This window comes from Elaeis guineensis, chromosome 4, assembly GCF_000442705.2.
Source record: "Elaeis guineensis isolate ETL-2024a chromosome 4, EG11, whole genome shotgun sequence".
NCBI classification, from domain to species: domain Eukaryota; kingdom Viridiplantae; phylum Streptophyta; class Magnoliopsida; order Arecales; family Arecaceae; genus Elaeis; species Elaeis guineensis.
The window spans coordinates 39664554-39677420 of NC_025996.2; the positions used below are offsets into that span (position 1 = coordinate 39664554).

Sequence of the window (12867 nt, forward strand, 5' to 3'; positions counted from 1 at the left end):
CTTCTTGTAAATATAAAAATTAAGGTTGGTCTCAGATCCACTTCAGATTGCGGCTCTGCATGACTCTCTTTAGAAGTTGATTGACATATATGATGCCCTAATTTGAGAAGAATTTTAAAAGTATGTTTAATACACCTCAAAACCGATTACAATCGGTATAACAAAACTGACCAACCAGAGCCTGCCACAAGTCTGCCAGTAAACCTTCACCTCGGCCAATCAGTTCTCATCATGTGGCTAGTTCAAGGGTGCATGAAGATACCTAAATCTCTCACCATCTAGTTATAGCTGGCTTATGATGGTAAATGGTTTTCATAACTATGAGATATATAGGAATTGTCATGTAAGAGAATTACCTGTGTAATATCTTAAGAACGTACGAACAGTTATCCAAAAAGGTTGATTTGTACACCCCAAACTTCCATAGTGATAAATACCACCCCTCGATTACTCTCTAGGTAAGTTTACTGAAGTCCATCTAAGACTAAACTCTAAGTATTGGCTCTTTGTGCACCTATCTCACCATCACTCACACAGAATCTCTTCTATTTTTATAAAATTATCTAATTGAGGCATTAAAGTATCTCCCATCGGATACTTTCTAATAAGAGGGCTTCCATGACTGTGATGTTTCGAGACTAGATCTCGGTATTGGATTGAAGATCCAACCATAATCTCTTATTCTTTATCATCGATCGAGTGCGATCGATTTAGCTATGATCGCATCCTGGCAATTGTCATCCACTAATCAGGAAGGTATATTAAGATCTCCAGCCAACTCTCCAAATCCATTTAGCATCTTGTCGAGCTTTTCAGTATACCAGTCAGCTCGATGGTCTAGTCAAATCAGCTTTTTGTGGCAAAAATTAACCTATTTCTTTTCATCAAAAATTCAGAATTCATATCTAAATATGACCATAGTTTCCCCCTTGCTTCTACTTTAGTGATTAATTATGCACATGGGCTAGAGGTTAGCAATATCCTGTGAATGGATGATTCAAATATGATACACTTAATGTTAGAAACTGTCTATGATTATTTTTTATGCTCACCTTGCTAAGTATCACGTTTGACTACAAAGTTATGTTTGAGAAAAAGGACAAAGGCCAACGATGGTGCTGTAGCATTCAACCACAGCATAGGCAGATTTACTTTTCAAATTTTTAAGATTTGAAGCCAGTGAGAGGACCAAAACGATAATCACTCTTAAGCTCATAATTTTCTTCTATAAGGGGAATGACTTGTTGATTAGTTGCGTCTTGGTTTAGAAAGATATCCTACCTTATATATAAGAAAATCTATATTATATTATTAAATTAGAGGGAAATATGTTGATCTAAATTCCATCTGCCAAATTTTTTGATTATAATATTCTTAATTCCTCTCTTTATAGATCTCTATATTTATTAATGGGCAGGACAGAGAAAGCTCTACCCCTCCTCCAAAATTCAGGAAAAAAATTCTAAAAAATTCATGAAAAAATCAACCACATAGATGAATATGAACATATTGCATGTCACAATGTATCAATTGCTAATGGCAAAATGGCATGAATAAATCTTTTCTTTTCTTTTTTTTTCTCATAATAATAACAAACAAAGCAATATGTTTCAGCTAAAAATTAAAGAACAAAAAGCATAAAATGCAAAGGAACAGAATTCATTTAAAAGTTTGAGCAATTAAAGATGGTATATGGACAAGGAGGTGTATTATCCTATGCTTTGACAGATTATTGGCAGCAAAAGTGTTCTGCAAGCCCCTGAACTTATTTTGTAGGAATATATGTTAAGAAAAAATAAAGGATTTTCAGTATAAATTTTGATTTGTCTCTTGAACATTTGATCTCAAATGCTTCCTAATAAATGTCACTGATAATCCTCTCAAAAATCATACATTGTTGAGGTCATTCAATCATTCATAAAGTGAATAAAATGAACAACCTTAACAATATCATACCATATTTTCCATTGGATCTAAGAATGAAAAGCATATAAAACAACTAAACTTTAATTTTGGATCCTAAAATAGATAGAGGAACATCAGTTGTTAGATAGCGACACATACAGGAGTGGAGCCATGAATTTGCTCGACATGAGGCAAAATTCCAAGGAGCAAGCCCCTGACCAATTATACTCACCAATAAGGGGATGAAATGTTCTTAAGAAGAAAAAAATGTCTGAGCCCGGGTTCGAACCGGGGACCTCTAGTGTGTGAGACTAGCGTGATGACCAACTACACCACCCAGACACTTATTTTGGGTGAAAAAAGTGTTTTGAAGGCACTTTATAAACGCGGTCAATGTTCGTGCATTCCCACTACAACAACTTGACTAGATATGGTTTTTCGGATCTCTTATCGTGGACTCCTGATTCCATGGTCCGAGTAATCCCGAATTTGCAAAAAATACTAGCCCATAGATTTTAGCAAATCTTTAGTGTGAAAATCAAGATATATTCACTTTCTCTCATGTTGAATTGGAGTTGCAGCACCTTGTTGGTTGAGCAATGGCGACGGTTGAGAGGGCCCCATATCATATGCGATATACATAAGCCCTCTCAATCATGATTGCTGCACTATATTGAAAAGCTGTATGTGAGACTCCATAAAAGGGTGTATTTAGTTTCTCACTGATTGTACAGTAGAAAGATTTTAGATCTTTAAGTAGGGTTAAGAACTAACTTCTGCTAGTCTTTTTAGGTTAATTCCGGATGGTTACAAATGGGATCAAATCAAACATAACAGATGATTTATGTGAACTAAGGGATGCTATGTATGGTCATTTTTAGGGTTGACTATCAATCAATTATGATATTTGTGTTTATGATTTTGATTGGATGAGGATGCTGGACATGAAAAATATGTGAGGGTTCATTCGAACATGTACATATATATATATATATAGTCCCGCATCAATTAAATATTTTGCCGGCTAAGGATCCAAAACATTTCCCCTTGTTGGCAATTTTGAATGACAATGTAAATTGTTACATTTTATTGTATCCGCATGGTTTAAGTGTCGGTAGTTGAAGTAGCAATATATACTTGGCATGTGAATATATTCTAGATTCTAATAGATAATTACCTCAATTAGTGCACAAGGTTAGTCTAAGTAGCGGGCCACAAGACAGAGAAAATGAAGGATAAGATAGATTTATTATAAACATGACTAACAAACTTTTATTTTTTTGATTGAATATGTCGCTCTGCCAATGTATTCATGAGCCATGCAACCCAGAAATTCAAGCCATGTCACCTGATTGGTTACCAAAAAAATAATGAAAACTGCTATTGAAAGCACTCAAATACATGATATTAAAAGAATTAAGGTGATTTTGGATACGATCTGAATTTTCTCTGTAATCCAAACTAATTTATGCTCGGCCAAGAGATCTGAGAGCTGAAAAAGTGGGACTATTCCATTGCAATTTCTCGTGTGGGACCATCTTCTACTCCATTGTTGATTCTCATGTTTCTTGAACCCAGAGAAACATGGTAACCATGTTCAAATATGAAAGCCGGACTACCCATTCAGAGTCTCAGGAATAAATAAATAAATAAATAAAGCGGAACACCCACCAAATAAAAAAGAAACAGGAGAAAATGTAGGACAAAAATAGCAGATCTGATCAAGTTCTCTAAGAATTTCAACTTCATACATTCAGCCATGTCATAATTCTCAATAATTGTGATGAGATCAGTAAAAATATCAGTTGGAGAATAGACAAATGGACATGGGACAGGGAAGGCAGAAAGGGGGCGCAATCCAGGGGATTAAAGTTACGGGAGAAGGTTGAGATTCTTGTGATCAAAACCAAATGCAATAGAAGAGTCCGGTAAAAATGCATAGAAACGAAAGAGCCCAATTCATAAGCAATAGGGTAAACTATATTTTTGGTCCTCCAAATTTTGGTACTATTTTTAAATCACCCTTGTAGATTAAAAACATCTAATTAGGTCCATTAATTTTTAAGAGTATAATTTAATATTAATCCTTCCAGCCGATTCCCATCAATTTTTCATACTGAAATTTGCATGTGATACACATGTAACCTTCTTTTCTTGTTGGCACCAACATAAACATATAGATAATTATATATAATTGCCGCGACTGATGCTTTCCTTGGAGAGCATGCAGAAGAGTCATTTTCCATTGGTTCCACAGAAGTGCAATAAACATAAAGCAACATCCAGAGAAGGCCTCATGAAGCTGAACAAACGTAAGTTATCATTATACCCATCATGAAATGAATAGATTGAATTTAGCCATATGTTAAAAAAAATTGCATCATAGATGAAATCCATTTTCCTTTCAAGGATACAAATATAAGTTCTTGTAACAATGATTTGGTCCCCTTGGTACAATCAAAGAATCATGTGACACTAACATTTGCATCCTTAGTTTCAATTGGTTCAAGGGGATGAATCCAACTAATCTCATTAATAAAACATAATAATATAATGAATACCACATATTTCTATTGAGACCATATATTTAGTCTCCATATAAGGACAAATAAAGTTCATATAAATAGTTAGTACTTGGGCTCCATCATTTCTTCACGTCTGCAACAAAACTTCTGCCATTATTTAGGAGCTGATTAAAGGCTCGATATCCTGTGGGACTGCTGGGCAATGATACTTGTCGTCGAGGGGCATTGTGAAAATATGATCTCATAGCCATCTCCAAAGTTATCCATCCCTGGGGCCAACACCTGCCAGAAGAGCCCACCTGCACACGGGCCCCCAGCTCTGGCTGAGCCATAGATCTCGCTATACATATCCGAGAACAAGGTGTCCCTTTCGCCTACGGTGTACCCTGAAGTCTTCGAGGACTTGCCAAATTCTGTGATCATAAGTGGCTTTTTGAGGAATGCACCAGCATCATCAGTATGTGATTGAACCCAACTCTTGAGGAATGCATTTTGGGCCTCATTTGAACCTGAAATCCTGAAAAAATTTGCAAAAGAAAAAGAGTGTTACTTGATGGATTATTCCCTCCATGAATTCTGCTGAGCTATTTGTTGAACTTTGAACTTAATGGGCTGGTGAAAAGAATTGCTTGCTTATTAATTATGATACACAGTCTCTTTTCAGAAATTTATACTACACAATCACATGTACAGACTCTAACAGGAGTTGACAATCAGAGTGACCCGGCTTACCATTGATCAGGGTAGGCATGGATGGTAGCAAAGTCAATTTCAGGGACCATATTATTAGCGATGAAATCAGTACCAATCTCATAGCCAGGGTTGAATTGCTTCCTTTCAGGCCTAGATTCCCCATAGAAACCTTCCAACCCAACTTCAAGGATGTGGTTGCTATCAATGGATTTAACATAAGCAGCCATCTCTGTGACCCAAGCCTGTCGCCAAAAAAAAAGAAGAAAAACGAGTAGAAGTTTGGCTTTAATTTTGCTTCATAGAGCTAATTTTAAACTACTTCTGCCTATAGCTTGTTCGCTTGTAACTGCAGTCATGAGATTTTTATGGAGAAGGCCACAATAGGATAGCAAGAATGTCGAAATAAGTTTAGTAGAAAAGAATGAACCAGCGTTATTAACCTGGAGTGTTTTGCCAGAGAGGTCACTTTGGCATCGTGGTTCATTGATGAGTTCCCATGCAAAGATGGTGGGATCATCCTTGTACGCTACTTTCGTGATCGTGTTCACTCTCGTTAGAACCGTCTAGATCAAACAACACAAAAGTATTAGATGCTAGAATAATGCCCAAGATTCAGCCAACTACTTATACCATATATGTACTACTACAGAATGGCAGAAGAGGTTGAAGTGATTGAGCTAGCTCATATATATATCAACAATGAGTCAACACTGATCGGGTGCAAGCTGCAAGGCATGATATATATAGCTTGCATGGGAAAAGGGTAGGATCTCATGATCACCTTCACATGATCTTTGTAGAATCCCTTAGCGATATCGTTAGAATAAAAGGCATCATCAGAACTCAAGGACTGTCCCTTGTCCTTTGCCCACTGAACATACTGCTTCCTCCCACCAAAGTCTGCGTAGTTATTCACCAAACTCAGTATTAGATACACTCCATTCTTCTTAGCCTCTGCGATCACAAAGTCCAAGCCCTGGAAAAGAATGCGAAGCAATAGAAGGACTCATCAGTCGTTTGAAAACAGAAGTAAGTACATATATAGGTGCACTATTACACATTTGCATGTATTTTTTCCTTTTCTACATCTTTCAAGAAATTCATCACCTTCCGAAGGGGAGTCAAATGAAGAACTATATAAATTCACAAATATCTTTACATACTACATGCTTGCAAATGTTTTCGATTCCATTATGTTTCAAGCTTATTTCCACCAATTGTGGATTCGCTCTAGTCATGCATGCATGCCTTTTAAGTTGACATGATTCCATAAAAGATCGAGCAGATCTAGGCTCTTGGCTTGACGTCAACTCTCTAAAGTTGGTGTCAAATGTCAAGACGGCACAAATATATGCAAGAGTGGGGCCTGTGATAAAAAACAATCTATGCTGGCCGCCATCTCTCTCTTTTTTTTCTTGTTTTTCTTTTTCTTTTTCTTTTTTTGATTTGCCATGTAACATGTGGGTGATAAAAATATACCTTGAACATAGCCTCATTGTAGAAGCCAGGAGAGTACTGCAGGGGACTCTCCCCACCGTCGCTGAAGGCCCAGGTCCTGACCACTCTCATTCCATAACTGGACGCCTGTTGGAGGACGGTGGACACCTTGCCCCTCTCTGCCGGGTCCGAAGCCTTTAGCATCAACCAGTACGCGTTAAATCCATTGGAGTGGAACGGGCGCCCGTCCATAACAAAATGGGTTCCACTGGTCCTTGCAAACCCGGAGCCAGTATAGGCAATGGCAATATCGAACACAAACAGAGGTAAAACTAAGAGACCGAAAAGAACTTGCTTCCCCACCATCTTCAAACCAGAGAGCGAGGAGTAACAATGTGCGTTGTGGAGAGGAAGGAGAAATGTTGTCAATATCGAAGAAGACTTGATGTTTTGAGTTGTGGGATGGTGAGAGTTCTTATGGTAGAGGGAAGTTTATATAGAGCTCCAGGGCATGCAAGAGGACAAGGAGTAGTTTCCTGTTTTGCTGCCAACATTTGGTGCAATTTGATTAACGGTATGGCCAACCTAAATAAAATATATATGACCACCGAAAAAAGCTTTCTTGGAAGGCATGATTAGTTTAGTAGATGCATCAAAAAAAAAAAAAGGGGAAGCATTTCATAGGAAATTTCTCCTCACCAATTCAACATAGGACGGAGTTACCGCCAAAGAACTCTTCCTATAATAGGGAGTCCCTTCCCACTTTACGCTTCCTTTTTTATAATTTGCATTTCCTTCTTCTCTAGGAAATAGCAATACTCAGGTGCTTTTTTAAAAAATTAATAAAAAAAAAGTGTCATGATATGGTATGTGTTTTTTCTGTGAAGTCGATACGGTTCATAACTTGGTGAGCAAGTATGCTAATTGTTACCTCTATTTCAATTTATAGCACATATCTTCGCATATTGCATGCATGGCAAGTGCGTCAATAATAACTGACGTAAGTTTGCTTCAGAATTACTGTGACCATCTTTTCCATCCTTGATTCAAGCTTTTATGCATGTGTGTTCTAGAGCACTGCCCATTCCGACCTGATCAGACTAATCTGATGCTAGCAAAACGATACTTCTGACTTGTGGCTACATGGAGGCATATGCATGCAATAAATGCATGGGATGGCCACTAAAAAAAAAAAAAAAAATTGCATGGGATGGTCATCTCTAGCGCAATTATTAAAGCAGCTTTTATATGTATATTTACTTGAATTGATTGGGACGTACGATTTTGAACGAAATTCGCTCTGACCCTTCAACAAAAACTTCTCTCCGTTACGTTGTCCACGTGATAATTGTTTGTTTTTAATATGTTTGTTGATGATGTTGTTCGCGACAATCCCAAAAAGAGTGACAGGAAAAAAGAGCACATTACCCACAGATACCGTTGGCTCATTTTCCCTTTCCAATACCATCTGCTGTTTTTCTAAAATATTTTTAATATTCATATTTTATTTGCATATATGCAGGAGGTGGTTGTGGGGGCCGGGGGGGGTGGGGGCGCGGTGAAGGGAAGCAAAGTTACGTACACGTTAACGAAACCGTTGAGAAAGCATAACATATGCACATGATCAAGCAAAAAAACTAAAGAAAAAATCAAGAAAGAACACTGGAAATTGGAAAGGCTGGAGTGGGAGTGAACCAAGCGAAGGTAGGGTCCAGCTGCATGCAGATCAAGCCATTCGTCCAATAAATGGCAACCCCATATTGGTACCATGGACTCCACGCCATGTATTGCGGCGGGACCGCGTTAACGTAGGCCTTCGCGTAGTGCACGGAGCACAAGGATGTCGCTAGTTAATTAATTAATATGATGCATAGCTTTGATCCTGTAAGAGCGCGGTCCCCTTGCCGCACCGCAGGATACGGTACATTCACGGATGCTGTTCATCATATGATAGATGGCCACGGATCGATATAGACCATGCAATGTATATCACATATTTTGTCTGATGACCGTTCATCGGTGTGTATATATATATATATATATATATATATATATATATATATATATATATATATTTATGAATGTACTGTATCCTGTGGTGCTGCACGCACACCATAGAGATATGTACTATTTTTTTTTTATGATAAAAATTAAGAGGGTTCTTTAAAATAGAAGTGGGATGAATAACTTCCATTCCAACTATTTAGCTACAAATAATTTTATTTATATTTTAATTTTAAAAAAAATTAAAATATTTAATTTTTAAAAATTTAATTTCTATTTTTTTTAGTATTCAAATTTTATGTCGTTTTGGATCACTAATTAAATTTATCGAAGATGTAGCTATTCTGATTTCGATTCTAAATCATTTCGATTTCGATTCTAATCGCAAACCAAATACATCTTCAATTTTAAGCTCACCGCTTGCTTCTCCACTGCCGCACACTACTTTTTTCCTCCTCCTCCGCCCATCTTTCCGCCACTCACCTTCTGCCACCGCATACGGCCTCTTCCTCCACCCATCCTCCTCCTCCTCTTTCTCATTTTCCTTCTCTGCAGTGGTCAGAACACCCCAACAATCCCCTCCCTCCTCTTCTCTCTCTTCTTCCTCTACCCTTCGTGATAACCCTGCTCCTTCTTCTCCATCCTCGACACACTCCCCCAACTCTTGCTCTAGCCTTCCTTGACTCTGCCGCCTACCCCCACTAAGAAATTGAGATTTGAGAGAGGAGGGATGGCGTAAAGGCTTTTGACAAAAAAAATCATGACATTCAATTTAATTATGAGACTTGCCATTCATTTCAATATTCAAATATTTTTTATCTTTGAGATATTTACCACACTGATCAGGAACATTAGTGCTCCAACTAATTGATAATAAAAAAATTTAAATTATTTTTTTTAATTCGTCGGTCAGAAATCGATTAGTTATAAAAAGACACAACTATCTTTGGAAACATTATCACAAATTTTTTTTAAACACAAACTCAAACCCGAACCAATCTTTCAACGGACAAGATAAAAAACAAGTTTGAACCCCAACAAGACTGGGTCCAAGATAATTGAAACTCCAGCCCAGCTCAACCTATAATAGCCCCTCTAACTGACATAAAGGAATCTACAGAACGGTTTCAATATTTATTTTATCAATTTATGAAAATTTTCATGTCAAAAGTAATTGGCATATAAACCATCGGAAAGATATACATTTTGATTCTCAAATCGTATTATAAACAAGTCATGTCATAACATAAAATCAACACTAGGTTTGGTTTATAAGCACATATAAATTATAATTAACAACACAAATTAGTGGCAAACAAGATTAATTTTATTACTAAAAGAAAATCAGTTGTTTGTACTTTAGGACAATTTAAACCAGTTTGACTTGGTCAGAATCTTAGTGATCCAAATCCAATTTATATTCAAAGGACAACACTTTTCGATTTTAACCTAATCCAACTTTGGTTTAGCACGAACTAGATTAGTTTCAAATTGGTCAATCCAATGAACTTGCACCCTTTTTTATTGTACAATTGAGATCTCAGCATGTCAATTCATACCTGTCAAAATAATGTGGATCAAAGTGTTAGTTATATCACGTGAGTTTGTGCTTAACATCAACATAAAATCAGTAGCTTAGCCGAGATGAAAACCGTGAATGTTATTTGGTTAAGCGCAATTAGTTCAAACCAGTGTTGCCTAATTTGAGTGCAACAGAGAGTTCTGGTCTAGATTTTGACCCAAATCTTACACCATCAAGAATTTTATCAACTCTAATTCTGTGTGGCTGGGATTTCCTTAGACCCATGAGGTCTAGTGGCCAGAGCTCGGTTATGTCCGACCGATACTCTACTTTAGAGTTGCGTTTGGTAGCTGGCAATCTATTCAGATTGTTGATAATTTAATATGATAATCTGGATTGCTATGTTTGGTATGCTTTTTAGATGGTAATCCAGATTATCTTGACAATTCAGATTGCATCATAGGTGGCAACCTGAATTGCTTTGGAAAGAGATAGCTATTCAAATTATCACTGGCAATATTATAATAAAAATTTAAAAAAAAATCTCTAAAAAAAATCATACAAAACCCATTGCTTAATTCTTCTCTCTTGCCCCCACCCCCCTCCATGTTCGTCCTCGGTCCGCAGTTCCTCCATCTTTTTTTGTCTGCCCATGACTCCTCCGCCCTTGTCCCCCACCATCCCCCTGGCTCCTCTATCGCCATCCCCACCACCCCCACGGCTCCACCTATGCCCGCCTCCTCCCCCTTCCATGCCAATGATTCCCCACACCTCCCGACCGACCACTTCTTCATGCTACTACTACACTCACACCACTCCGTCACTTTTCACCAAAGAAAAAAAAAGAACATCCAGACAAAATTATTAGAAATATTTTAAAATTTTGATTTCACATTCTCAATAATTTAATTATCATATCAAACATGTCAATCAAGATTTTTAATATTGCAATATTATCTGTGTATATCAAATACAGTAATCAATATTATTGATAATTTAATGATAGTAATTTATCCTGAAAGATAATCTACGTTATCTTCCAAAGTTGCTTGGCAATGCACCAAACGTAACATGGGTTTCATTTGGTTTGGTTTGACTATACGCCTAGTATGAGGCCCATCAATTACCATAAATCATTCAATATTAGTCTTCCCCTTAATTTGATAATTTGGAGCTAAATTTATCTCTAATATTATTATAATGCAAAAAAGCGGAAGAAGAGAGGCTCTATGCTTGTAAAGTTAAAAAGCTAAAATAATGAAACCTTTTAAAAAAAAAAGTTCGTAAGCTAGAAAGAGATTATCAACATGTTAGCAACGTACAATGAGAAGAGCTAACACCTAATAAAATTCCAATCTCATCATAGAAGGTATAATTTTAACCTATGCTCAAAATCCTAAATATAATTTTGAGCATAAGTTAAAAGGTATTTTAAGACAAATAGGTTAGCATATCTATTACATGACATCTTATATTTGTGATCCATCATCAATTCATTATTCTTGAGGTTAATCTAAACCAAGTTGTTGATGAATATGTGGCTTGAGGTGCCATAGTCGAGCTCTGAGTGGGGAGCCCTGCTTGAATGTCATGCCCTGTACTGATATAACGTCAGAATCCCCCTCCCCCCATGCTCAATCCTGTTAATTTAAGTTAATATCTAATCAAGCCTGAGACAAGCTTAATTCAAATTAAGTTCAAACTTGATTCGGTGATCGGTCAGTCAGGCCTATAGGTTAGATTCATGTTCAACTCAATCACACTCAAATCAATTCTGATTTGAGCTTTATTTCAAGTCAAGCTTAAGCTGGTTGAATTGACGAATCACCCTATCTAAGATATAGAACGGATTCTTTTATAAATTTTTTCTCTCTAAAATAACATTGGGGATGTTGCAAAGTTGCAAATTGGACATGAATTTTGAGTAGGCATACCAAGGAAAAAAAATAGTTTAAATGTTAAGCCAGTTTTATGAAGAGGCACATACAAGAGTGGGCTACAACCAAAGATTCAAGTCGCAGTGAGATATCTCATAGGATATTAGGCCATGATACCATCCTATGCATTGAGATAGGATCGTTCCACTAGCGTTCCATCATTTCAATCGAAATATCCTGATACATCCTCTATCCTAAATATTAGGATGAAATGGTGGCATGTCTTGTTCCATGAAAAAATTGAAATAATCCCGTCCCACGAAATTTAAAACTTTGGCTACAGCAAAATGAGTGTAGGTCAAAAATATGCCAACACCCGAGAACCCATTCTACTCAATAACACCATCATCACCATTATCAAATAAGTGATGAACGATGGGATTATTTCATGTCAATGATTAAAAATTAGGGTTACACGTCTCTTGCAAAGAAAAACTGACTGTTCTAGTATGGGTTGGAAAAAAAAGTTAAAATTCCTTAGTGTTATTTGTTTATTAAAGGTTATTTGCGCCTGAACCAAGAAATCTTTTTTATTGGAACATCATGGATTTTTCCAAAATTTTGCAGGGTGTTTTAGAGAAAGCCAAATCATAGGTTTTAATAATATAATATATAGATTGTTCTGAAATGTGTTAAAAAAAAAATAATGTGCCAAAATTCTTTATTATTATTCTTGCATGTCTCAAAACTATTAGCTGGCTGAACCAAGAATTCCGGGCTTTTTCAAAATTTTGCCCAGGTATTTTTGGAAAAGAAATAGATTTTAAAATTGTCTGAGCCCGGGTTCGAACCGGGGACCTCTAGTGTGTGAGACTAGCGTGATAACCAACTACACCACCCAGAC

The 12867-nt window shown here is 36.8% G+C and overlaps 1 protein-coding gene and 2 non-coding genes across 3 annotated transcripts; all 3 read right to left on the reverse strand.

The window, feature by feature from the left end:
* Nucleotides 1-2173: 2173 nt before the first annotated feature.
* On the reverse strand, nt 2174-2247 carry TRNAV-CAC (transfer RNA valine (anticodon CAC)). Its single transcript has one exon. It is a non-coding gene; the product is annotated as a tRNA-Val (tRNA).
* Nucleotides 2248-4598: 2351 nt separating this feature from the next.
* On the reverse strand, nt 4599-6812 carry LOC105037847 (putative mannan endo-1,4-beta-mannosidase 9). The gene is made up of 5 exons (XM_073256105.1): nt 6603-6812; nt 5905-6099; nt 5564-5686; nt 5163-5365; nt 4599-4947 (listed from the first exon to the last, which is right to left on the reverse strand). The coding sequence occupies exons 1-5, from the start codon at nt 6810-6812 to the stop codon at nt 4599-4601; spliced, it is 1080 nt and encodes a 359-aa protein (XP_073112206.1).
* Nucleotides 6813-12793: 5981 nt separating this feature from the next.
* On the reverse strand, nt 12794-12867 carry TRNAV-CAC (transfer RNA valine (anticodon CAC)). Its single transcript has one exon. It is a non-coding gene; the product is annotated as a tRNA-Val (tRNA).

Excerpts from the sequence above, each read along its gene's own strand:
- LOC105037847 (XM_073256105.1), bottom strand. The coding sequence starts at position 6,812 with ATGGACGGGCGCCCGTTCCACTCCAATGGATTTAACGCGTACTGGTTG. Across the intron at positions 5,366-5,563 it reads TCTCTGGCAAAACACTCCAG|GCTTGGGTCACAGAGATGGC; the intron begins GTTAATAACGCT and ends TTTTGGCGACAG. Across the intron at positions 4,948-5,162 it reads CATGCCTACCCTGATCAATG|GATTTCAGGTTCAAATGAGG; the intron begins GTAAGCCGGGTC and ends AAATTTTTTCAG.